General features: G+C 43.0%; 2 protein-coding genes across 7 annotated transcripts in view; one reads left to right on the top strand and one right to left on the bottom strand.

Moving 5' to 3' along the window:
- Positions 1–14,254: 14,254 nt before the first annotated feature.
- On the bottom strand, positions 14,255–16,477 carry LOC140709499 (uncharacterized). The gene has a single exon (XM_073008609.1). The coding sequence runs from the start codon at positions 16,475–16,477 to the stop codon at positions 15,821–15,823; it is 657 nt and encodes a 218-aa protein (XP_072864710.1). The 3' UTR covers positions 14,255–15,820.
- A 161-nt stretch (positions 16,478–16,638) lies between these two features.
- The window catches only part of LRRC8D (leucine rich repeat containing 8 VRAC subunit D), a 116,812-nt gene continuing 110,733 nt past the window's right edge, over positions 16,639–22,717 (top strand). The window contains exons 1-2 of one of the 6 annotated variants that reach the window (XM_038002693.2): positions 17,373–17,637; positions 21,181–21,238. The gene's annotated coding sequence lies outside the window, so the exon portion shown is untranslated. Of the gene's footprint in view, positions 16,746–17,072; positions 17,183–17,372; positions 17,638–21,180; positions 21,239–22,717 lie in introns of those variants that run through there. The other 5 variants (XM_007978021.3, XM_038002725.2, XM_007978022.3 and 2 more) reach the window with 5 other exon arrangements.

The raw sequence follows: 22,717 nt of genomic DNA, 5'->3' as shown, positions 1-22,717 counted from the left end.
AGTTGCTTTGGAAGGATGAAAGAGGAAGCTTTAGGATGAAGCATCGCTGGTTCTTGAGTTCTATCCTCAACCTGCACAGTATTTACCAAAATATTTTGTTTCAAGAATAAATTTGCTCACCAGTCATTAATATTATGCCTGTAAAGTCACAAAGCAATTTTCCTCGGTGTTGATGTGTAACTTGCTATTAAAGATGTTTTTATGTAGGCTATAAGAGCCTTCAAAGGACAGTGTGCCTTAAATTAGAAACTTGAACTGTTCAGAGACAGAATGAGTCATTACAGTACCTGACACTAGAGGGCGCTCCGTGAGAAGGCTGGCTACACAAACAGGAAGCCTCCTGGAACAGCTGGAGCCCCAAAAGGGAAGCCAAGAAGAGAAGAAATAAACAGTAAAAAGATACAGTAGCATCAGTGAATCCGATGTCACAAGTCACATGATGGGCAATGAAAATGGCTGTGTCTGTGTGTGTCTTTGTATTTTGGTTTTGGTTTTGTTTTTGTTTTAATATAGCCTTAGTCCAGAATAGGACTGATTTTTCATGTGGATACCATAAAATCCTCACAACCTTGAACAGTATTACTAATCTCCACTTTATAGGTTAAGAAATCAAGGTTCAGTGAAATTAAGTGATGTGCCCAGGGTCATAAATGCAAAAGTAGTGTACTATTAACTCTTACCAATAGCATTTTCAAAGCAATAAGGTTTTGATTACTGAAGAATATGTAATAACACCCTATTGTCTAATTAAATGCCTTTCATTTGCAGAATTCCTTAGCATTTCTTTAGTTAAAACTGTTATTCCACAACCTTGTCCTTCCACTCTAGCCAGCCCAGTAATTTTTTTTTTTTTTTTTTTTTTTTTTTTTTGTCCATAAATATATCATTCTGGATTCTCTTAGTGACTTTATTCCAACCTCACTTACTAGAAACATCCTCTTTTCTTCCTCCTCCTCTGAGACCACCTAACCTTCATGCCATAGGGTCTGCACTGGCACCTCCTGTGGCCCTTACACCTCTCCTCTCTGATCCTGACTGTAGGGACTTCTTGAACCATAGTAGGTGCCAGATAAATACTGGCTGACCATGGTTCTCAAACATTAATAGGCATCAGAATCACCAAGGGTGCTTGTCAAACTTGAAGATATTCAGACCTTACCCTAAGAAATTATGACTCTCAAAGTCTGGGATAGTATCCTTGTACATTTAACAAGCGTCTTGGCTGATGCTTACATAGGTAGTCTGTGAACCTCATCTTGGCAAAATACCTCTTGTTGTATTCTTTTAATGATATGATTTGCCATTTGTTACTACTACTTGAAACATTTTCTCAAGCTGCCACACTTCCATACATTTTGTTTCTGAAGGGTAGAAGCTCTTAGAGGGCAGAGACCTCATTTTCTGTTCTTTCCTATTCCTCCCTTTCATAGCCATCAGATCCCCATCGGGTTGACAGTTCCCAGCACTTCTCTTCACCTACACCATAACTCTCCCCCCATGCCCTTTACCTGTGTAGCTCCCACCCCACTTCATGGCTCAGTCTGGATGGCTCCAAGTGATCTTATTGCTCAAGTCCAGGAATGCACTCCTGTCACATGTTCCCAAGGTACCCTCCACCTCTCCCACCAGGGCATGGCACATGATGCACACGTCTGTGCCTTCCCTTAGAAACTTTATTCCAACCTCACCCACTAGATACTTGCTGTACCCTCTTTGTGAGGACAGGACCTTTGGTTTTCTTATCCCAACTCTAGGAACAGAGCCTGATATTGGATAAGCACTTAATGATTGTTTATAGATAAGTGAATGAACAAACTGAGAAGAATGATTAAAAAGAGAGAAATACAGAGAAGAAACACTTTAAAAAAATTGCCTTATTTCAAAGGGCATGTGAAGTGTGGGGACAATGGCCTTTGGAGTCAGAATGGGGCACCCAGGGATGGCCAAGGGGAGCCGTGGAGCCCAGGTTACTTCACTAACTTCATTTTCCCTGTGGATCTAATACAGTTCAATTAATACATATTTATTGGGAGTCTTTGATGTGAAAGCCACTACACTGGACACTGGGAAGTCAAATATGTGTAAGACATAGTCCCTGAACTTGAGGGTGTGATATTTAAAGTGACACCATTTTGTGATCTATATGCCAGTGTGTTTAACTATTAATAGGAAACAAGAGATGACGCTATTCCACTCTGAGGAGAGTTCAAATGATTCTGGGTCTTATAATTGCTACATGATGTAAGGTGAGTCTTAAGAAGCAATGAAGCACAATGGGGGAAAAAAAAAGACAGGCTTTAAAGACCCACAAACCCATGTTGAATACTGCAGCTGCCTCCTCTTACTAGTTATGCTACCAGCAGCCTGGGCTGCCTGTGTAATGTAGGTCTAATAATAATAACACCACTTCTGGCACATATTAGCAGTGGTTAGCATGACTTAACACTGTGCCAGGCACTCTGCTAGGCACTTTCCACGCATTATCATATTTAATCCTCTCAGCTATCCAAGTGCCACTTCTATTCACATTTTATTACTGAGGAAATTGTCTGTCATAGACTGAAGGTTTGTGATCCCCCAAAATTTGTATGTTGAAGCTCTAACTCCTGCTGTGGCTGTATTTGGAGATGAGACCTCAAATAACATATTTAAGGTTAAATGAGGTCATAAGAGATCAGGGGCCCTGATCAAACAGGTTTAGTGTCCTTATTAGAAGAGACACTAGAAGGCCAAGCACAGTGCCACACACCTATAATCCCAGCACTTTGGGATGCTGAGGTAGGAGGATCACCTGAGCCCAGGAGTTTGAGACCAGCCTGGACAATACAGTGAGACCATGTCTCTACAAAAAATTTAAAAATTAGTTGGGTGCGATGGTGCACCTGTAGTCCCACCTACACGAGAGGCTGGGGTTGGAGGATTGCTTGAGCCTTGGAGTAGAGATTGCAGAGTCATGATTGTGCCACTGCACTCCAATCTGGGAGACAGGGCAAGACCCTGTCTCAAAAAAAAATAATAATAATAAGACAGAGACCCAGGGAAAACTCTCTCTCTTCATCCCCTCCCCTCCAAGAAAGGACATGTGAGGTTTTTGCACCAAAGAAAGGCCTCGAAGACACAGTGAGAAGGCAGCCATGTGCTACTTAAAGACAGGCCGCTCACCAGACACCCAGACACCAACCCTGCTGGCATCTTGATCTTAGACTTCCAGTCTTCAGAACTATGAGAAAATAAATTTCTGTTGTTTAAACCACCCTGTTTATGATATTCTGTTATGGCAGCCGAGTTGAATAATACAGCTCAGAGAGGTTAAGTAATTTGCCTAAAGTGACCCAGATATCAAATAGTACAGTCAGGATTTGAACCTGGACCTCGCTGATTAATAAATGAGATAATGTAGGTAAAATTCCTGCATGGTGCTGACAAATAATAATCTCTTAATAAATGGTTTATAATATTCACATTGCACTCCAGAAGTCAGGCCCACAGAATTATTGCTGTTAGTTAGGGTGAGTGACTATGAGGATGGCTCAGCAAAAGAGCAAGGAGGGCTAGACTCCAGAGCCCGTAGCATGAGCCAGACACAGGAAAGGAACCTCCTCGGCCACCACCAGTGCTTGTGCAACTCCTCCTGCACTGAGCTTCCTTGGACTCAGGAGCTATCACCCAGATCTGTGGAACCCTAACATCACAGGGTTACAAAGGCCTCACAGGTCATCCAGGTCCACAATCTGGTGCCTGCATACCCCTACCACATCTCTGCCAAGTGACTGCCGCTGCTTTAATCTCTCACCTGATGGCCTCTCAGTATGGTTCTCAGGCAGGGAAGGCAGGGGTTAGAGCCCAAGTCCCAGAAGTCATCCCTGGATGACACTTTCAAGATCTTCTGAGTCAACCCCATGTGTTCCACATGACCTGCCCCGAGGGGGAATAGCAGGGACTTAACCTAGGGAGAGGCTGGAGCTTTTCCCTCCCTCCTATAGAATGAGTCATTCCTTCCCAACCCACTTTTCTCATTGTCCTTCCAGGAGGCAGTGAAAAGGTTCACATATTTGGAAATCCAAATTAACGCTGATACAAACAAAAGGGCCCCTAAGTCACTGGGAACTGGTGTGGTGGGCATCACCACGGAGACCTGGGAGGCGGTCGTCAGAGGAGAGCTGGCTCAGATGTCAGAGATGCACAAACTTGCATATGCTCAGTCCACAAGCAACACCCCCGCAGCTGGCATCTATACCCTTGGTAAAGCTCCTGGCTACAGAGTGCTCATTGATGACGAAATTTCATCTCCCAGGCTCTCTTTGACTTTCCTTTCACTGATACAATGTACTGCAGCTTGAAGCCTCCTACCTTAGCTTTCAGCACAGGGGGTCATTAGTGAGGGGTAGTGCTGTATTCACACGCTGGTTACCTGTTTGTCTTGTCTTCTCTTTTTTGACAACACACAGCAGGCAAGGCCTTATCATCCTTTGATGAGTTAGGACAGCTGTCTTCTTCAAAGGGCTGAAACCTCAAAATGAGATGGTCCTTTAGATTTTTCGGTCCCAACTCTTGCATGAAATTGTACCAAGATCCTGATTTCCTAAGCAGACATGGGTGAAAAACTTCATTATTACCGTTTAATAGCTTATATGTTAGTAGGTGCTTGATAAAATCCACACTAAACAGGACCTGAATATGAGTCCATCCTTGGAGCCACTACCCTGCCCCTCAAGGTTTCTCTCTCCTAGCCCTCCGGCTTTCCCTTCCGGCTGGAGTTCTGTCGCTGCTGCAGGGCTGTGAAATTCAATTGTGAAAACATCTCTCCAGACCTCACCATCAGTTCTTCCTAACAACTCTAAGCCTCTAATACTTGTGCTTAGACTATTTTTAACTTGTCCTTTCTTCTAAAAATTTACACCAGAGGCGCTTAATGAGCCCCATTTAACTTTTTGTAGAAAAAGAAAATTTGCAGACATGAACCAATAAGTGCTACAGAACACCATGGTTAGCTGGCACGCCTCCGAAAACCTGCCTTCTCCCTGTGCAACACAATAGTTTATTTTTGGACAGCAGCCTCCACACAACATCATGAACACGCAACATTGGGGTTTAAAATGAACCTTAAAAGAAAGTGAAGATTTAGGTGGAGGTTTAGAGAAGGAACTCAGGGTTGCAGAGGGCAGGGTGTGGGAAGGAGGGATGAGTTCCTGGGCAATGAGAAGTCCTGGCTGCCCAAAGCTGCTTCCAGCATCTTGCACCTCCAGATTCTTTATCTTTGCTTTGAATCAGCCAGGAGTATGAATGATATGAAGCAAGTGGGAGAAAATAAGCAACATTTCAGATTTTTGTTCATTATCATGTAAAACTAACACACACACAGACACGCACACACCACCACCACCACCACCAAAACCAGCAACTAACCAAACAAAAAAGAGCTCGAGCTCTTGCAGAGAATAAAACACTGTGGCAATAAACATTTTCGTCATTCATCCATCCAAACTCAAGAGTCCCTTTGGGTCAACGTTGATCCTAGAGAATCGTTCTCAACTGTCCTACAAGGCAAGAGGTCCAAGTCACAAATTACAGGACTGCCCCCATTCATGTCACAGCAGTTAGGACATGACCATTTGCCTTCTGGATTTTAACTGAAGTATCATGGAGGTCTTTCCAGTCATGAAAGTAAAGCCCTATTCTTACTGGTGCTCATACCCAACCATGCTGGTTGTTCCAAAGTCGCCTGATTCCTTTCCCTATTATCACCGTGACCTTCTAAATTGGGGTTCAGCCATGCCTTTACCTAATGGGGTTACAATAAACCCTCTCTGATCAGGGGTTTCTGAACGCAGTGTGAGGCATGCAAACACAGCCTTATTTAACTGCTACTGGTGTGTCTAAGGTCTGGGGACAAGAGAGGGAGGAACTTAAGACTTCATCAGAGGAAGACCTTCCTCCTTGGATAATTAGCCCATTCTCTCTGAACAGTGTTAGTGTTATAATGTACCATTCTTTAGAATTTTTCTTTAGAATCCATATTATTTCAAGCATTCCATGATAACTCAGAAGATAAAAGTGTTTGCTCAAAGCAGGACAAAGTACTGTCTGGCTATGTTGGCTAAAAGAAAAGATTCTTAAGATGCTAAGAAATGAAGGAGAAATTTGTACATGACAGGAATATTTTTTAAGTTTATTACATAAAAAATTACTTGTGATCAAAATGAGTGTGAAGTATTTATTCATGATGTATACAACTTTGATTAATTAATCAAAAGAAGACAGGATAAGAAGAGCAATTCTTTTGAGTTGCCACTCAAGTCTAGTGCTCATAATGAAAAAGGCAAAGAGTTTCGTGTTTAGACTCTTGATGAGAGGTTAAAAAGTCAACAAACCTCCATCAAAAAAAGCAATTTTCTGAGTTCTTTACTTGCATGTTTGCTAGTGAGGCAAAAGCAGCCAAGGCTTTTGCTTTATGCACAGTGTAAACAGAAATTGTGTAATCCTTATTCAGTGGCTCATTGAATTTAGGTCTAGAACAGGCCTCATTGCTTGTCTCATGCTACATGATAGAATGGGCATGAAGACAAGTTCCATGCCTGTGCTCATACTGTTCCCTCTGTTGGTAGAACCTTCCCTGTCTTATCCACTAGCTGAACTTCTATTCATCTTCTGGGACCCAGCAAAAAATACCATCTCCTCTCTGAAGGCTCCCTTGATGCACCCAAGGCAAAGTATAATTTTTCTATCTGAATGTCTGTCTCTCCTCACAGACTGTGGCCTCATAAAGATGCAAGAATATGCTTTATTGATATGGGCATTTCGAGCACAATAGTTGGCTCACAGTAAGTAAGTACTCAGTAAAGGTTATTATTGATCATATACATAAATAAATGCTTTTTGAAAGCATGCATATATGGCAATGACAAGGAGAACAAATAACAAAAATTGAATATAGGCATTATTTCATAAATTAATAATCACTGACTCATCACTGGGCAAGGCAGTGGGGGAGACTGAAGAAACTTAAGACAGAGTCTAGGTCCTAGTTGGGAGAGTTGAAAGAAACCTACATGAAATAGCAGAGAACACAAAAAGCAATACGCGATTGCATCTTACAGTGAACGGTTCAGAGTAGTGAGGGTAGGTGTCAGAGCTTTGAGTTCTACCCCTCTCCAAGAGGATTACCCCTATCCAATGTTTACCACTCAAACAGCTGTCAGAATCCTTTTCTGGGTTGTTCCTCACCCTACTTTGTACTTTGTTTTGGATGGTAAAAGGTGCTGGAAATCTAGGTGTTTATGTGAAATCTCCTAATTACTAAATATCAGCAACTAATATTAAAAATCTTAGAACACCGTGTGGTGAAAACACATTTGTAGGCCTTGGGCCTATAGCTTGTCAGCCAGGTGTCACACAAGAAAAGAAGAAAGACTAACATAGTTAACTCGTAAAACTCTTACTCCATTTGAAAGAGAAGGAAGATGAGATTTTAGGAGATAGGTCAATGTTACTGAGGAAAGTGTCAGGAGAACTATTTGTTGATATGCTGGAGATAAACTTCCAGGGAATATCATAGAGGCTCAGGAATGGGAGGCAGCTGTCCAACTAGTCTCATGAGTGGATGATTTAGACTCATGGTCTCAGCCCCCTTTATTAGTAAGGGTTCTCTCAAGAAATGGATCTAATAGTGTATTTATATAGAGAGATATGTAAAAGAGAATTTATGATGGGAATTGGCTCATGTGATTATGGAAGCTAAGCAGTCCCACGATCTGCCTTCTGCCAACTCGAGAACTGGGCAAACCAGCAGTGTAATTCAGTCTGAGGCCAGAGGCCTGAGAACCAGGGGGAGCCGATGGCATAATTCTCAGTCTGAGGCTGCAGGCCTGACATCCTAGGGGGGCCGTTAGTGCAAGGCCAGGAGTCTGAAGGCCTGAGAGCCTGGAGTTCTGATGTCCAAGGACAGGAGAAGATGGCTGTCCCAGCTCCAGAAAGGAATGTGAATTCGTATTTCCTTTGCCTTTTTGTTCTATCTGGACTCTCAACTGATTGGATGGTGCTGGCTTTCATTGGGTGAAGGTGGATCTTCCTTACTCAGTCCACTGAGTTAAATGCCAGTGTCTTCCGGAAACACCCTCAGACATACCCAGAAATAATGCCTTACCAGCAATCTGGGTGTCTCTTAACCTAATCAAATTGACACCTAAATGTAAGCATCACACTCTCCTTTGGCTTAGGTTCCCTGCCTGAGCTGAGCATAGGGCTCCAACTTCGAGACTGATCAGGAACAGGAGACAGGACTGCTGCCTTCTTCTGTGCATCTGTGTTGCCCAGGGAGCCACTCACATTAGGATGATGCCGACTTTTTAGTTCCAACCTCTCAGTCCGAACTTTACTTTCAAATCATCTCCAGGTTTTGCTGCTTTGAGAAGCTGTCAGGTGAAATTTCAAACAATGCTCAGATATATTAATCTTTTAAAGCCATAATGCTAGAATTTCACCCATGAGTAAGAAAACCCCACAAGCTGGCTTCTCTCTTCCTCTTCCTACATTCCTCTCTCCAGCGCAGGCACTGCTCAGCCTCATCTTGACATTTAAGGTTTCTGGCTGTGCTCATCTTCTCTTCCCACAGACAAGAGCTATGAGGAGACATACTAACAAAGTAATTTCCATGTGGATTTCTAAACATTCAACTCACCATTTGGAAACAGCAATTACTCTTCTTTTCAAGTGACCATACAAATCAGTTTGCTTGGGAGCTTTTTAATTTTTTAAGAACTGCTCAATTCTTTTCTTATGGTGATTTTCCCAAGGATTTTTTTTTTTTTTTTTTTTGCCTTTTCAACTTTCAGTTGGAAAAACTTAGATTCCCACTTGCTATTTCATGTCTCATCTGTGTTCTTTTACTCTCACTTAAACCTTTTATTTTAGCCAATTAGAATACATAGCAGCCTTACTGCACAACATGAGTTTTAAAGTAAATAATATGTTACAGGAAAATGAATGTTTAATCTGCTCTTATTCTTTTCACTATTGTGTTACTTTGTTTAAATATTTTCCTTAATTAGAATATAATTTAGGACTTTGGAATTACTATTTAGAAATTTTGTTTCTTGTTAAGTCAGATCACATTGTTTTTCCTTATAAGAGATTAGCAAAAATTGGCCGGGCATGGTGGCTAGTGCCTGTAATCCTAGCACTTTGGAAGGCCGGGGTTGGGGGTGGATCACCTGAGGTCAGGAGTTCGAGACCAGCCTGACCAACATGGAGAAACCCCATCTCTACTAAAAATACAAAATTAGCTGGGGCATGGTGGCACATGCCTGTAATCTCAGCTACTCGGGAGGCGGAGGCAGGAGAATCGCTTGAACCCAGGGAGGCGAAGGTTGCGGTGAGCCGAGATCATGCCATTGCATTCTAGCCTGGGCAATGAGAGCGAAACTCCATCTCAAAGAAAAAAAAAAAAGAGAGCAATTAGCAAAAATGGTAATGTTTTCCACTAAGTTTCTTCTTCTGCCATGTAAACGACTAGGTGCTGTTTTAGCAATAGGTATGTATGATTTGGAAACTCTGAGTATGAATGCCTTTTTTCAATTAACAAACCTCAGAGAACAACACGATGTGGAAAAATCTCTTCCTGGGAAAAATTTTCCTGCATTTACTACTGATTAGAAATCTGAAATAAATTCATTAATTAATTATAAAATAATTATTCAGTGGGTACTATGTGCCAGACACTATTCTAAATACATGTGGGCAAAATAGATAAAATTCCTATCTGCAAAAAGCTTATATTCTAGCAGGAAAAGATAGACAACAAACAAAGAATATAATAAGCAAGTGGTAAGTGCCCAAGGGAAAATAATGAAGCAAGGTGACGGGAACAGAAGCAGGCAGGGAGTGGGTTCCAATTTTAGATATGGTTGTCTGGGTAGGCTTCTCTGAGTGACATTTGGTGTGTGGTATGCAGATCATACAAGTCACCGTAAGGACTTTGGTTTTACTCTGAGTAAAATGGGGAGCGATCACCAGGTTTGGGCAAAGGAGTAAGGCAATCAGACACATATTAAAATGATCACTCTGGCTGCTGCTGAGAATAGACTGTGGAGAGGAGTAGGATAGAAGCAGAAGTACGTAGACTAATCAGATGACTAATGAGTTAATCGAGAAGAGAGATGATAGTGGATGGGATCAAGGTGGTAGCCATGGAAGTGCATAGTTAGAAAGTAGAGCCAACAGAATTTCCCACTTCAATATGAGTTGCATGAGATAAAGAGTCAGGGATAACTTGGGGCTTTTAGCCCAGGCAACTGGAAGAATGGAATTGCCATTTAGTAAGGGGGTAAACCTATGTGGGATGCACAAGTTTTGGGGAGAAATCAGGAATTCAGTTTTGAACATGTGGCGTTTGAGGTGTCTATTAGATGTGAAAGTAGGAAACCCAACTAGGCAGTCAGAAACACAAGCTGGAGCTCAGGGAAGAGGACTGAGTAAGAAATATAAATGCAGAGTTGTTGGCATAGAAGGGGAATTCAAAGCTATATAACTGGATGAACTCATTGAAGGGAGTCAGTTTGGTGTCCTGAAAGGCAAGAGAAGTCCACTTGAAGAGGCAGTAGTATTCAATGGTGTCCAGTGCTGCTGAGAGGTCAAGTAAGGACCAAGAATTGTTGACTGTATTTAGCAGTATGCAAGTCATTGTTTTCCTTGGCAAGATCAGTTTTAGTGATGCTTTGGGAGTAAAACCCTGATTCAATTAAGTTTAAGATGGGGGCGGGGGATGAATTGGAGACAATGAGTATGGACAATTCTTTCGAGATCCATCCATAGTAGAAGCAGGCAAGAAGGTGGAGTATATGGGTACAAATTCATAGGCAGTTGAATTTGGTATATTTTCCTTTTTACAATTTAGTGAAGCGAACACTTATTTCATGGTTACCTATTAAGAAGCACCCACTCACTTAGATAGGTAACCCTAATTTTACCACTCTCCAAATACATTTATTATTTTTATTTAAATAGAGACGGGGGTCTTGCTACGTTGACCAGTCTGGTCTCGAACTCCTGGCCTCAAGCGATCCTCCCATCTCAGCCTCCCAAAGTGCTAGGATTACAGGAGTGAGCCACCACACCCAGCCCTATGAATCCATTTTAGGAGGCACAGATCCACTTCTTTCTTCTTTTTGTGGTTAAGACATGTACCCTTAGTTTTTCTAGTTTCAATTTCGCCATATTATTTCTAACTATAGCAGTCTGGCAATTTCCCTTCCTCTTTGGACTTGATGTTGCTTCGTATTCGCAGAGGGTTATCCCCCACACTCCGCCCAGCTCCATTTCCTCCACAGTGCTTCTCCCCTTTCAACCTGCTCATTGTTAGTCTAGTCTTCATCGTTTCAATTTCCTTAGCTATGAGGAATGGAGACAGTTTGCCTCTTTAGCTAACTATGAGGCTAAGAGTTTAAGCCTGGTCAATATAGTGAGGCCTGGTCTCTATGAAAATTTTTTGTTTTAAATTAGCTGGGCATGGTGGTGCATGCTGAGGTCCCAGCTCTGGGGAGGCTGAGATGGGAGGATTGCTTGAGCCCAGGAGGTTTGGGCTACAGAGAGTGGTGACGGCACTAGTGCATTCCAGGCTGGGTGACAGGGCAAAAACCTGTCTCAGAAAACAACAAACAAACAAAAAACAACCCGTAAGAATTTAAATAAGTCTGAGAAGTGAAATGGTTTTAACTCATATAAAGAAATATTGAAATGGGTCTAACCCATATAAATAATAGAAAAGATTAAAATAGTAGGTAGCACAGGGGAGGAAAGAAAATGAGAAAACATTTGTTTTACCATTTACTTAGACTGAACTCCTACCATGTAATTTTAAAGCATAATATGTATTGAGTTCCTGTTTTTTGACGATAAGGAGGTGCTCTAGATATTGCATATTGCATATTATGTTACATTCTTAAGAGTCACACTAGATTAAGAAATTTGGTCACACTTATAATATGTGGTTGTACTTAGGTAACATTTACTGAGCAATGCCTATTCAGCACTTGGCTAAGCCCTTTCCATGTATTATGTCATTTAATTATTTCCCTCATAATAAACTGAGGTATGTATTAGTATTCCCGCTTCAGAGATGAGGAAACCGAGAGAGGTGAGAGAGAGGCTCAACTAATTTGAAACTCTTCAGCATTAATACCACTTTCAAGCAAATATACTGTACATTTATTTGTATATGACTATGAAGGTATATCCCTATTTAGCCCCTTCCCCCCAGTGCTATTTTTCATTTTACAAGGAATTCATCATGACATTACTCATAAGCCACCTCAGTGCATCTGAGATCAGTTTATAAAGTTTGATTGCTGCACAATTTTTCAAAAACATGTTTACAGATTATTGAAACCCATATTGCCTACCATATGTTAGGCACTCTACTAGGTGATAAAATTTAAGAATGCAAAATCACTCCTCCAAGGAGCTCAGATTCCTCTTTTGTAGGAAAGTCAATATTCATTCCCTCATTCAAAAGTATTATGGATTGTCTTGGAGCATGCTATAGTTTAGGTAAGAACAAATCAAGTTAGAGTCATCATACTTGGTAAGAGGAGATGCACAAATAATGCCCTTTATCTTACATGGTCCTTTTAGACAGAACTGTGATTAAGTGCTTGGACCTCTAGAGCCAGGCCACCTGACTTAAAAATCTAGCTGTCAGTTAAAGTCTATGTGGTATTGAGCTAGTCACAGAGCCTCCTTAAAGCTTTCTGTTTCCCATCTATTAGATGAGTATAGTATCTCATGGGGTTGCTGTGAAGACTAAAGGTATGTGTAAAGTATTTGGATGAGGACCTATGTAAGTATTAGTTGTTACTATTGTGATACAGATTTACCAAGTGCTGAAACAGTTGCCAATTCTTAACTATAACAAGTAGCAAAGGATGGTAAGTGCTCTATAAGTTTTTGTTGAACAGAACTTCCTAGAAGCCGTGTGTTTCTCTGTAGATATGTCTACAGTAGCCTCAGATTCCTTTTCCATCATATTTCTTCATTCTGAACCCAACGTCAAATCAGTTGTCCTTTGCTGCCTCTGTTCTGTTTTTTGTGGAAAAGGAGAAGCTGATGGGCTGATTTTTTTTGTTTTTACATTGTAGATGATCAGTTATTTTTCATTACTTATCACTGGCAGACTTCTTACTAATTTTATCCATGCTATAGTCTGAATATTGTGTCCTCCCACCCCTCCATTTTATATGTTGAAATCCTAACCCCTAAATTGATGGTATTAGGGGGTGGTTCCTTTGGGAGGCATTAGGTCATGATGGCAGAGCCTTCATGAACGGGATTAGTGGCCTTAAAAAGGAGGCCTGAGAGAGACCTTCACTCCTTCTTCCACTATATGAAGATACAGCAAGAAGTCACCCTCTATGAACCAGAAAGAAGGCGCGCACACACACACACACACACACACACACACACAGATGTGGAATCTGCTGTTGCCTTGAACTTCCTAGCTCCCAGACTGTAAGAATTTTTTTTTTTTTTTTTTTTTTTTTTTTGAGACAGAGCCTCACTCTGTCACCCAGGCTGGAGTGCAGTGGCATGATCTTGGCTCATTGCAACCTCCACCTCCTGGGTTCAAGTGATTCTCCTGCCTCAGCCTCCAGAGTAGCTGGGATTACAGGTGCCTGACACCACTCATAGCTAATTTTGTTATTTTTAGTAGAGACAGGGTTTCACCATGTTGGCCAGGCAGGTCTCAAACTCCTGACCTCAGGTGATCCTCCAGCCTGGGTCTTCCAAAGTGCTGGGATGACAGACATAAACCACCACACCCAGCCAATTTCTGTGGCTTATAAGCCACCCAGTTTATGGTATTTTGTTATAATACCCTGAATATATTCTAAAACAATCCTTTAAATTTTTAAAATTACGTTTCTGATTATCAAAGTAATATGTGCTCAATATAAAAACAATTCAAACATACAGAACTTAATGAAAGGCCCAGTAATCCCACACCCAGAGATAATCACCATTAACATCCTGTTATATATGCTTCCAGATTTCTTCTGAAGCATACATTTAATAACATGTATATCTTAATGCAAAAAAATACAAAAAATGGAATCATACTATCATATTGTTCTGCAGCCTTTTTTTTTTTTTTCCCACTTACAGATTTTGGACATTCTTTCATGTAGGTACAAATAGATCTAGCTTATTTTTGTTCATGGCTGCTTATGGTTTCCTTCTACAGATCTAGCAAAATTTGCTTAAACAGTTTCCTACTGGGACTTTATTATTTGATTTTTACACCATTACATGTTTCCACTATTACAAACAATGCTGCAATAAGACACGTATATACATATTTTTGTACATGTGTAATTATTTCTGACATAACTTTTGCACATATATGCTTAAAGTACAAACCCTTACACATGCAATTACCTGCTCAAAGGGAACACACCTATTTATCAAAAATTTCCAAATGTCCTCCAAAGGGATTGTCCAATTTCCTCTTACTTTTACAAGTGTGTGAGAATGTCTATTTCTCCACATTTGACTGTTTTCTGAATATCACTTTTTTTCTTTTCTCAATTTATACCAACATTGAAATCATGTTTTTCAAATCTAGAATCACAATTTAAAACCCAGGGAAGATCAAAAGAACAAAGTACAGAAGACTGGGTTGTTTTTTTTTTGTTTTTTTTGGTTTTTTTTTTTTGAGATGGAGTCTCACTCTGTTGCCCAGACTGGAGTGCAGTGGCACCATGTCAGCTCACTGCAACCTCCACCTCCCGGGTTCAAGCAATTCTCCTGCCTCAGCCTCCTGAGTAGCTGGGATTACAGGCGCCTGCCACCACGCCCAGCTAATTTTTGTATTTTTAGTAGACATGGGTTTTCACCATGTTGGTCGGGCTGGTTTCAAACTCCTGACCTCGTGATCCTCCCGCCTCAGCCCCCTAAAGTACCGGGATTACAGGTGTGAACCACCGCGCCGGGCCTAAAATTTTTTTATTTTTATTTTTTACAAACAGCAACACATTCCAAATTCATTATAATAGTGGGCTGTTTTCAATCAAAATATCACACCACTAGTTGTTAAGTTTTAAAAGACCTCTCATCTCTTAGATCAGCAAACCTGACACTGATTAGATCACTTACACACACTCCCTGCCCACACACCACCTTCTTGGCAGTGTGTGGAACAGCAGTGGCTGCTGGCAAGGAGGGATGGGGAAGGAAAGTGAGAGCAAAAGGGCCGAGGGCTCAGAATCTGGTGTCATCTTGTAATGAGTCTCGGACGGTCCCTTGAGTGTATTCTGGACCTCTCTGTTCACATTCCTGTTTCGGCTGCTCTTCTTCATGTCCAATGCCTGATGGCCAAGTGCTCACCATCCAAGGGTCAATTCTATCACCTCTCTGAATCCTTTTCTGAAACCCTAGACAATCATTCTCTTTAATGTCTCACTATCTCTGAACCGACACCTTCCTGAGTACCTGTAACATTTGTGCAGCATGCTTATTAAGAATATTTAGATGCTGGGTAAACGTTGATCGAACATTTGCTGACATGGAGAGACACTGGTAGAAGACAGATTAGACTTCCCATGGTTTACAGAAACACATGGATTCAGATAAAAGAAGGTACTAAAGCACTGGGTTGAACCACATATTTTGTTACAACCAAATAACTCCAAATATCTCGCCTTAATTTATTTCTTGGCCCCTGCCTTCGCTCACCCACAAAAAAGACTGCAAATGAACCTTGATCCTACAACAACAACAACAAAGGGTGACACTATCGGGCTGCAAAACTCTCTTAGCATAGAACAATCTTTCATCTGCCTTTTTCAGATGTAAGATATTTTTGACGAAAAGAATAGGATGAAAGGGGCGGACTCAGATAAAAACGAGAGCCGACTTTCCAATACAGCTTCAATAGCAGACGGAACACATGAAGCTGAGAAACTATCCATGCCAAGTAGTTGTGTGTGGCCCAAAGCTCAGACAAATACTTTCTCCTTAGAGTTGGAAGGCGCTTAAGTGACTTTGTAGTGTAATTCAATCCCCCAACCCCAGCGCCAAGTCTTAATAGCAGAGTTTTAGTCGACGTGACCGACTCCTTCGCCCAGGACGGGTGAAGGTTCCTGAGCTTGCCTCGCAGCTGATTGGCAGCTGCGCCTGCCCGGCACCGAACCCTGCCCAGGTGGGCGCTTGACAAAGCATTACGGCGATGGTGATGTAGGCTGCCGTTCTTCCCCTCCCAAGCACCTGCTCGGCATCTAGCAGTCGCTCGCCGCCAGTCTCCAACCCCGGGCCACCTCCCTCGCCACACAGACCCGGTCCGGTCAGGCGCTGTAGGGCGACCGGAGAAAGTGCTCGCAATCACATGGAGGCCCGGGCCCGCCCCATTGGCTGCGGCCGGGCCAGTCGCGGCGCTCGCCGGCTGCGGTTGGTCCCAGAGCTGCAGCGCCTGCACTGGCCCGGAGTCCATGTTACGCTTTGTCTAATTCCCCTCGTTACAGAGTCATGTGCTGCTGCTCCCGTCGCCGCTGCTGCCGCTGCCGCCGCCCGTGGTGCCCCGGCTCCTCCGCCGCGCTTCGAGGTGGCAACCGCGGGCGGGGTCGCGGGAGCAGGGTACAGGGCGCAGCGCGCCTTCGCCGCCCCGGCGCGTCCCGGTGCAGCCGCCGCCCGCCGCGGGTGATGCCGCCACCTCCGGCCTCAGCATAAGCCGTGGCTCGGCGGCCGAGCTGCCCCCCAAGGTTGGTGCGCACCTCTCCCGGGAGGGGCCGGGGGCTGCGAGCGAAGGCGACGCGCAGGTGGAGCCGCGCCGAGCCGAAGCGCGCAACCCTGGCGCAGGCGCCGCGGCCCGAGCTGAGGTTGCGGCCGGGAACTCATTCGGGGACGTCCGGGGGTCGCGAGTAGGTGGTGGCGAGCGGAGGGGGCTCCCGTTTGCTGCCCCCGGGGCCTGGGAGATTGTTCCGCTTTCTGCAGTCTGAGTGTCGGCCGCTTCGGCCCCGAGCTGCTAGCCCTGCGGGAGAGGAGTGCGGTTGCCTGGCTCCTGGACCCCTCGCGCGCTCTCCTTTCTCTTGCCTCCCTCCGCCCAGTCCGAAAAGCGGGGAGAGGTGGTTTCGGCTCTGCTGGTTCCTCCCGGAGGTGGGTGTTTGGTGTCTGGCCTTACTGTCCCGGTGTCCATAAGGTGAGCCCTTTAACTTCTCCAGAATCGCCTCCCCTTCGCTTCCTTCCTGCGCCGGGTGGGCTGCGCTGGGAGCCCAGCGGGCGGGGGCGGGGAGGTGAAGGCCGGCGCCCCGCCCCCGGCGCCTGTGGGAGGGAGCTGGGGGCCCGCAGGTGCACCCAGCCGGCCACGGGCCATCTCCGGGTTGGGTACCGGTATAATCCGCTTCTAGCTTGTTTGGAGGCGTGGGCTCTTGGGAGCGGGACTTCTGCTCAAATCCTGTTCAGGGGCTTGGAAAGGAGAATTGGGGGTGGTTGCCAGGAAGACCAGCACCTCCGGTTACTAGAGGGTTTATAGGGGCCTTCTCCTTTCCGTCCTCCTTTACTAGGGAGTATCCCTTGCAGATAAATGAGATTTTTTGATTTCTTAAAAAGCCAGCTGCAGTGAAGAAGAACTGCTGCAGGTCGAGGGGAAGAGAGGTAGGTCCTTGCTGGAGAGGGAGACGTGGGCTCTGAGGTCCCAGGAGCACGCAGTTGGGGTGAGTGTGGCCGAAAGTGTAGAGGTAGGGTTGTGGGAAAGAAACAGCCGAGGTGAGAGGGAGGGCGCACTCAGGATGTAGTCGGAGAGATGGGGAATAGGTACGGGGGAGTCCTAGCGGAATGTGGGGCCCAGCTGGAGCCGCTTGGGCTTATATTTGGCTCCTCGTTGCCTCGCAGATTTCCTGCTCTTGGATCTTGAAAAATATTTTTTGTTGGACAAAGAAAACTTTGAGGACATATTTTGGAAGAGAGATAGGACTAAAGAGCTGACTTCTTGAAACTTTCCTTGGCAGCTTTGGTAGTAAAACTCCGTTCAGGCAGCGTTTATTGAGCACCTATTACATGGTTTGTACTGGACTTTGGAAGAGTCTGGACAGGCAGGGAATTCCCGTTTGCAGTAATGGTGAGGGCTGTCTACCTTATAAACAACCAAGGGGCCCCTCCCAGTGCCAAGAGTGAGAGTGATTCAGACCTTCCTCGCCAAAGCATCTGGGACCTCTGCTTCTTACCTGTGGGAGGAACCCTGCACCATATCCCGTAAATGGGGTGTTCAGGCAGCATTTATTTTTACAGTCCAAAAATAGTGACCAAACTCCTACTGTCAGCTAGGTCAGAGTTGGGGTTCTTGCTTCACCTGTCTTGACACCAACTAACTAAATCCCTGTTAAGATCCAAGTGCAAGATGGGGAAGAATCTGAGATGAAAATTAGGTGGTTAAAACAGGGGTCACGAAAGTTGATTTAGGGTGTTTGATCTCTGTAGGTTACTTATGGAGCCCCCCATAAAATGATTAGGTAATCTATGGAGCCAGGGAAAAATTCCAAAATCTTGAATTAGCACAGTTTATTTACATATTTGAACACTTTGTATTAGATTTGTCTCGTTTTTATTTAGGGTGTATGTGTGCGTGTTGATTAAAACCTAACAGATTAGAAGGTTGGAGAGGAAATTGTCCTTAGATGACCCAGTCTTCCATTACCATGTGGAGTAGCATATGATGCAACAGTTAAAGTATTGAGCCATATTCATATCGTTTTCTCCCTGCTGTGTTTTCCAGCATTTAAAAAACGTGATAAAAACTTAGCCCCTTTTTTCCTCAAAATCACTAAAGTTTAATGGAAAAAAAAGAAAAAAGAAAAAAACTAGGCCCCCTTTTCCCTTAATTTTTATATTATGCAGGCTTTTTAAAAAATAATTTTAGAAAATTCTGATGTGTTTGTCATGTCCAAATAGTTAAATTGTTTTGGTAGCTATAGTTTGGAAATTAGACTTGATTCCTTTCTCAGTACTGCTGACAAAATAAAATAGCTATTAAAGTCAAAAGTTTGTCCAAACTTTGTAATCATGATTATTATGTTGTTGAAGTGGTAGCTTGTAAGGGATTTCAGTTATTTTTAATTGGAGCTGGTGTTTGACATTCTAAGAAACACCAGTTAATGTTTGTTGAGTGCCAGCAGGAAGCAGAGAACTGGAGTGGGTGCTGTGGGATCTTAACAAGGCAGGAGAGGATTCTCGTAGTAATCACAGAGAGCAGATAAGACAGGCACACATGAGGATGCCAGCAGAAGCAGATAGTTGTAGTTGTCTAAGAATCCAGGGTGTGTGGAACCAGATGAAAGTGTATGAAGTATGTTGAGGGAGGAGTGGAAATCTGAATTGACTTTTGACAGTGGTCAGGGAGGGGGAACAGAATATATGACTAATAAAGGAGGGTAGAGGGAACCTAGTTAGTGAAAAACTTAACCACAAGTCAGTAGTGTTAATCATTTGCCTCAAGACCAGTAGCTCTCAGAAGTAGGCAGTTATGCTTCTCAGCAGACCTTGAGGAATGTTGGAGACATTTATGGTTATCATAGCTAGGCGGCAGGTGCTGCTGTTATCTAGTGGCTAGAGGACAGGGATACTACATAAGCATCCTACTGTGCACAGGACATCAACCCCCTTCCTTCAAAACAAAGGATGATCCTGTCCAAAATGGCAATAGTGCCTGCCCCTAGACCTCAGAATAGGTCTTAAAGGGAGGTGGTTCTTGACATGGGAGGAATAATAACATTGAGCTTAGGAAGCTGATGTGGGAGACTTCTGTGATCAGGTCTGATGTGATTAGGGTCTGGGCAAATCATTATTGAAAGAAAGGGGCAGTTTGGAGGGAGATCATAGCAGATGAACATAGTATGATAGTGGAGTAAGTTGGGAATCATTGAATCAGAATTGGCATTTTAGAGGCGCCTATCCAGTTTATTGATTTTAATAAAGTCTTACCCTTTCTAGGTAACCTTTGTTTAAATAACCCCAGGAACTGTGAACTTCTTCTCCTGAAGACAGGTTATTACACCTTTGGACTGTTCGTTGTATTATTACTTGAGCTGAAGGCTGTCTCCTTGAATTTTTTTTTCCAATGATTTTATTCTTTTCGAGCTGCCTACTCTCTTTGAATGCACCAAGAGAATATGATGTCCCCTTACCCCCAGTTGATTTTCCTAATGCAAACTAGTCCCAATTCTTTTCAGTCTTTTATTGGGATGGGGTCTCGATGTCTTCTCAGTTTATCAGCATCTCACATGGAGAATCTGGAATTGAATATGTAATTGAGATGTGATCTGGCCCACAGAGAGTACAGTAAGACGGCTGTCTGCTGAGACCTAGACATAAATGTCTACTTACTGCACCTTAAGCTTACAACTGCCTTTGGTTTTCTTAGGCAGTGCTGAGCACCAACTTCTTTATTAGATAATCATGTTTTGGATAGTCAAAACCCCCAGATATTTGCTCTGTGAGCTGTTGCATCCTATATTTCTTTGGCAGATTTTTTTTGGAGAAGTTTTTGTTGTTGTTCCTTCTCAACGTTATCCTATTTATTTTGATCCAATTTTCTAGCCTTTGACATTTTTGAATTTATGTCTTCTAATTATATCAGAGATGAATGGAGGATGACTTTGTTGAAAATAGTAGTCAGTTAGTACTATGTAAAACTCAGTAGTTTGGTCCTGTGTGAGAGCTGGGATCACTGAGTGATGGAGGTGAGTTCTAGGGCTAATTAGCCCTTATTTTGGGGGCTTTTGAGAAATCTAAATGCCAGGCCACATGGCATTTAGCTCTTGAAATGTTTGCACCTGTGGTACCATTTTGAAATTGTTCGAGTCTGTTGCAAGCTTCTGAAATCTGAATTCCTTCCTCTGGGTCTTTGTAGTTCTGTTTATGTATCTGGAAGAGAGTTTCTAATGTTTTGTGCAAATCTGAAGCTTGCGGGGTTCGAGTTGCTTTTGAAAATTGTGAGAAAGTAGGATAACTGGCAAAAATCAACTATGGACTTGGTTCCCACTCTGGCTAAGCTTTGTTTTCTTTTTTTGCTAATATGCCTCAAATATTTAGTGACAGACTTATATTTAGGGAAGGAGAGAGGATTGAGGTTTAGAAACAAACCTTTTTCTCAGAGCTTGGCTTTAACTTGTCATTGATGTAAGTTCATACTTGATTTTACAGTCTTCACTGCAAAGACATTAGGAAATTACCATTCCCAGATGTCTTCTGAAGCTGGCAGGTAAGAAATCCCAGGTAACTTAGTGCCAAGTTCTCCAAATACTCTAGCTCTATCCAATGAACTAGATTTAATAAATTATTTGATTTGGGTGGTAGCTATCTCACAGTGTTGAAGGAGAGCTAGAGGAAGATTTCAAATCTCATGGCCAATGTGTGTGACCTCTTTGTGATGAACGTCCATTGTGCCCCAATCCTCTGTTAGTGTGTTGGCTGTCCAGATGGTGCAGTCTACTTGGTTTCCCTTCTCTACCAGTCCATATGGGAAACCTCTTTATCTCCTCTGGAGATGAAGGATAATCCAATGAAAAGAAGGGATGCCTTCTGAATACTTGAGGTTTTTTGAGGGGAAAAATGTTGCTGTCCTTTTATATTTTCGAAGGCTGTGTCGAAGTTGAAGTCTTAGAATTAAGGATGCAGTTGTGTCATTTTGAATAGAAAGACTATTATAGCTGGAAGGGATTAACCCTTAAATTTTATAGTTGAGCATATCCAGGCACAGGGAGGTGATGTGATTAACTTAAGTTTACACATGTAGTGACAGAGTAGGCATTAGCATCTATCTGCCTTAAAGACCAACAATGAAGGCTAAGGATCAGGATTTCTTCTCTGCTTAGAGGTGCGTAAACAGTGGGGTCCCTTGGGTCTTATTTATATAATTGATCTAAAAGAAGGAGCACACAGTGGAATTTCTAAGTTTGCAGATGACAGCTTTTCTGGATTATGAAGTGTCTAACCACTGGGGATTTGCTCCAGGGAAACCACACTAGGATGTATTAGTCATCAGAAGATTTGCAGGTGAGTTTCTTGTTGGCTAATAGGTGGTTGGGTATTAAGGGGAAATTATAGAATTTTCATAGGATGGTGTTTTGTTGGATAAACTCAGGGAAGGGCTTTGAAAATACCTTCATGTTGTTGTCCTGACTTGCTGTTGTAGAAAAACAAAAACCATGAAATGCTAGGCTTCATCAAAAAGATTTTGGGGCTGGGCATGGTGGCTCACTCCTGTAATCCCAGCAGTTTGGGAGGCTGAGGTGGGCAGATCACCTAAGGTCAGGAATTTGTGACCAGCCTGGCCAACGTGGTGAAACCCCGTCTCTACTAAAATTTAAAAAATTAACTGGATGTGGTGGTGGTGCCTGTATTCCCAGCTACTCTGGAGGTTGAGGCAGGAGAATCGCTTGAACTTGGTCGGCGGAGTTTTCAGTGAGCTGAGATCGTGCCATTGCACTCCAGCCTGGGTGACAGAGTAAGACTCTGTCTCAAAAAATAAAAAAAAGATTTTGGAAAAAGAAAAACCAAAATGGAAAATACAGTCTTAATTGAGTTTTCACAGTGTGTTTTTTCCCCCAAAGTCATGGGCACCTAACCTTCAGAAAGACACTCGAGCTGGAATGACCATTGTAATGATACCTGGAATATTTGGACATTGCTGCTAGAATGTAAGCTTCATGAGGACAGGGTCCTTGCTCATCTGTTTCTC

This window comes from Chlorocebus sabaeus, chromosome 20, assembly GCF_047675955.1.
Source record: "Chlorocebus sabaeus isolate Y175 chromosome 20, mChlSab1.0.hap1, whole genome shotgun sequence".
Classification (NCBI taxonomy): domain Eukaryota; kingdom Metazoa; phylum Chordata; class Mammalia; order Primates; family Cercopithecidae; genus Chlorocebus; species Chlorocebus sabaeus.
The sequence above is the reverse complement of the archived record's forward strand: the minus strand, read 5'-3'. Positions and strand labels throughout refer to the sequence as shown.